General features: G+C 39.6%; 1 protein-coding gene across 1 annotated transcript; it reads right to left on the minus strand.

Annotated features, from left to right (window-relative positions):
* Window positions 1–252: 252 nt before the first annotated feature.
* Window positions 253–1,944, minus strand: BAMBI (BMP and activin membrane bound inhibitor). Its single transcript, XM_057374173.1, has 2 exons — window positions 1,518–1,944; window positions 253–1,054 (listed from the first exon to the last, which is right to left on the minus strand). Exons 1-2 carry the CDS (start codon window positions 1,873–1,875, stop codon window positions 636–638), a joined length of 777 nt encoding a protein of 258 aa, XP_057230156.1. The 5' UTR covers window positions 1,876–1,944; the 3' UTR covers window positions 253–635.
* Between the last annotated feature and the right edge of the window lie 2,366 nt (window positions 1,945–4,310).

Raw genomic sequence — 4,310 nt, forward strand, 5'->3', positions numbered from 1 at the left:
GAAGAATTCAGTATGGATATGAACAAAACACAACAGCCAAGAATTGCGGATGTGGATTCACTGCTACTTGAAGCATAAAACAAAGCTGCCACCTTCATTCTGGAATAACCACCTAATTTCCTTCACAGAGTAGGAAAATAATCTGTTTGCAGAATCTAATTGTTATGCATGGCCTTACCATGCACACCTTGATTTGTTTTCCACTATCACCCACTAGAAAATCCATTTTCCAAAACAAAAGTCACAAGCAAGTTTCAGACAAAATATATATATTTTAAAAAAATCTTTACAATAAGTCAGGAAACATAGGAGCTTGCATACAGTTTATTATAATAACTCAGTTCTCAGCTCCCTACAGTTCAGATAACCCTGGTGACAGTGTTTACAACTTCTAACTTTTGCTTTCACAACTCTGAAGCAAACAATACATTTGAGTGTATTTTACTCTGTGCAAATAAGACAAGTTTTGGAATCCTTCAGAAGAAATATCCAAGATTCTGTTTGCAGAGGTCCTTTGTTTCTCAAAGATGATTTATGAGAGTTTTTGTTTTAAAATAAAGTGCTCCTGTCCAGCAGAACCCAAAGGCCTTCAAGAGTTCAGAGAGTAAGTTTAGCTCAGATTAAAAAATAATTGGTCATACAAATTCCAGCTTCCCATGTCCGCTGTACATTCCCCAGTGGACTAGTGAAAGAATTTTATCATTGCTGAGGTCTGAATGTCTCATTTTATCACAGGTCATGCAGCAGTTCTCGTGACCAGTCACAGGCACCATGCATTCCAAGTCCAATTTTGCCACCTGCCCTTTTTTTGAATGATGTCCATGAAAACTATAGTGCAAACGAGAGAGCATTTGCTGTCGTTGATCTTGCAGTCTCTTGTTTTCACTCCTGAGCATCCTCAATGCCAGCATGATAAGGAGGACCAAGATTAGCCCACCAGCAATAGGAACAGCAATTACAGCWGCCCTGAACCATAACTCTTTCGAAGAAGTCAATTCCTGCACCTTGGTGATGAGATTCCTGCTGCTGTCATGCTGATATCTGCTCCCTTGTCCTACAAAGGGGAAAGATGTGAAGTTTATTTCAGGATTTATATGTACACAGATTTATATGTACACTGATTTACATRTAAGCAACTCCCTTAAATCCCTGAACACTGACAAGTTTCAGGAGTAACTGCTACACTCTACAGTATCTACAGAAAATACCCCTCTAGAGAAAAAGGTGAGTTTCTAAGTCTGCTTATATCATGGAATTTCTTACCCCAACAGCCGGTTTAACTATAGGAATACCACTGCCACTGATTCTCAGAAGGAATGTCAAGATGGCAAGTGAGACTTCCAATATTAATGCAGAYAAAAAAGCTAAGTGGCTGAGATGCTCCCTGGCCTCCAGCCCCCCTCTTCTCCCTCTGATGTCTCTACTTACATTAACTACTAAAACAATAACAGCAGATGCACAAGGCTTTGACTGTCACTGGCCTGCAGAGGTGTTTCACTGAAGCTTTATTGCCTTACCTGAGGCATCACCCCTGGAAGGAGACAARACATCATGTAGTCCTCTGTAATTGCACATATCTTCATGACAGCATTCCAATGTGGACATGGTGGTGGTGCCAGAGTGGTTTTGTGCTTGCTTGGCTTGGCAGATCTCAGCTGTGCTTGCAATAGAGTCCAAGCAGCCATGAGTAAGTGGGGAATGTGTRTTCTGAGGATCAAGCAGTCTGGAGAAGCAGGCCCCAAGCTCAGATTTGCACATATAGCCAGTTGCAACGCAGTGTGCGGCATCACAGTAGCATCTGATTTCACCTAAAAATACAAATTGTGCAAGAAAGATAAGAACTTGGTCCTTTAAGGACACCTCACTATATCTCATTATTAGCCACAACCATCACCCAACCAAACTCAGTATCAGTTCTGAGGCACTTCTCCGGACTGTAGACCCAGAAAAGCTGGGGTTGTTTCCTTCCCATCATTGTACAGTACCTACCTACCTTAATCCCTATAAATGCCTTGGGGCAATTGCTTTAATGACTAGTACTACAGTCCTTTGAATTAAAGCAAGAGCATTTCACTAAAACARGGACTGGGGGACAGCTTGAGAGTGGGGGAAGGTCACAGTGGCTTTTTATCCCCAAGGTAAATAACTAACAAGACCATTTTATAGTTATTTCCACTCACTGTCAGCAGTTGCATTTAACCACATTTAAAGTGAAATACCAGTTCTAAAAGCAAAACACTTTCAGTCCTAGAAGAAAGTCACATYTATGTTTTAACCATTACTCCAGTAACAGCATTCTATTTTTATAAAAGTAACATTTCTTTTAACTGGGCATAAGCACACAACAAAAATACCAGGTTTAAATATTTATGTGACAAATGAAAAAAAAAAATCGGAACTGCTGAATTGTTTATTACCTCTCAATACTGCGCCAAAATTTAAAAGGTTTAACTAACACCTTATAAAGCTATTAGCTACAACCATTACCATCTAAGTCTCTTAGTCAGGAAGGTTTTACTGTGTGAAACTGAGCAACTATTTGTAATTTCTCCAGAAAGAGAAATTCTTTAAGTAGKTATTCATATGAAAAGGCTTTTTTATCATTATTATAAAACAAGAAAGTTTCGGTTTATAATTACACTGTTCAACAGAGATAATGACTCTCAACTCAAATGTAAAGTTTTAAAATTGAGTGAAACTGCAAGGCTATAGGCTCTCCCTTGCCTCTCCCCGATTTCACAGGCAATCCAATATGCACTAAAAAAGAGGAAACACTTAGACTGAAAATCCTCTACCAGCTCTATGAAAAATCTCAGGAAACCTCAAAAATTTCTGAAGGAAGCGATAAAGTTCTCTTCATAAAATTCTTCATTTTGTGCTTTCCAAACTGCTCTGGTATGAATTAAACATGTCCTGTGCTGTAGCGAAAACTTACTCTTTCTAGGCAAGTTGCAACTCAGACATAATTCAATGTGCCATCGAGCCAAGATTTAAGAGGAAGACAGATTTTTGAGACATCCTTGGAAGAACGGGCTTAAAACTACTTCTGGTGTGCCTGCTGTACCTGACACCAGAGTAGCACCAAGGCTTTCAAAGTCGACAAAACTGTCAGATGTCTTCYTTCCACAGTCTGCACTTGAAAAATCAATCTACAGACCTCCCTGTGCGGCCATTYTTTATAAAGTTACCTACTACCTATACCTAAAAAAACCCAAACAGTTCTGCAAGATGTTAAAAATCATCCCAAACAAGTTTGTTTCCCCTCATCGGGCTACCATAAAACTTTCCCCAARACGCTACTGCAGGCTCCAGGCCATGAAGTTCCCACTGCTCTTTAATAACTCTGCTTAATAGAAGCCAAATGATGGAGTGTCTCACTGTCTCCAGTTCGATTCCCTTGGGCTTTTAGACCAAGTAACCTAATTTTTCATGAATTCACACTCACTGTCATGCAGCATGTTACAGAAAAAAAACTCCTCAATCATTTCCTAAGCATTCTATACGAGGTCTGCCCCCTACCCTCTCTGAAAAAAATACTTTTCATAATTTTCTCACTATTTGAGACTTAAAAGTAAGATGCAAACATGGCACAGTACCAGAGCTGACAGTTCTTTTATGAGTTTCAGCACAGTACGGGAATGAAATGAAACAACACACATACTTTCAKTTTAACTGCTTATACAATCACATTTTAAAATCTACATTTTATTGCCCTAAGACAATCTTATAAACAAAATCTGACAGGCTAGTCATCAAGTTAATTCAACTGCTTTTTAATTAAAGCCATACTTTTCAGTGAAACAGAATGGACTTTGTATTACTGTATTAAAACTGTATTTCTGTCAATTCATAAAGTTTCTTCCTGTGCTATGCAAAAGGCCAGAAAGGGTATTTAGTGTTTTGAAACAGTGAACAATGACCTTCTGTTCCCTCCTCTTTCTTGTTACTGTATGTAGCTATTAAAGAAAAATGTCTGCTTTTAGTCAAGATGGCTACAGGAGAGACTGCAGGCTTCTCTTAAAGCTTTTGAAGTCAACAGCAGCCAGAAGTCTGTGATCCCCTAATTATATCATTATCAGGCACATAGTTTCAGTATCTGCGACTTCACATCACTCAGTCACTCCCTGTTCTGGCCGCTTTGATGGGGCCAGCAGGCTCCCCCCTGCACGCTGCAAGGCTGTTATTTAGGGTTAATTACAACCTTCCTTCCAAAATAAATAAATACCGTCGCACATCACCACCACGCTAACTTATCCTTTACCCTCCTCCCCGGAGCACGACGATTACCGGCAGCCAGTGGGTCGCCTGTG

Source organism: Malurus melanocephalus, unplaced genomic scaffold (genome assembly GCF_030028575.1).
Source record: "Malurus melanocephalus ecotype Western Australia unplaced genomic scaffold, MMel_1.1 scaffold_218, whole genome shotgun sequence".
Taxonomy (NCBI): Eukaryota; Metazoa; Chordata; class Aves; order Passeriformes; family Maluridae; genus Malurus; species Malurus melanocephalus.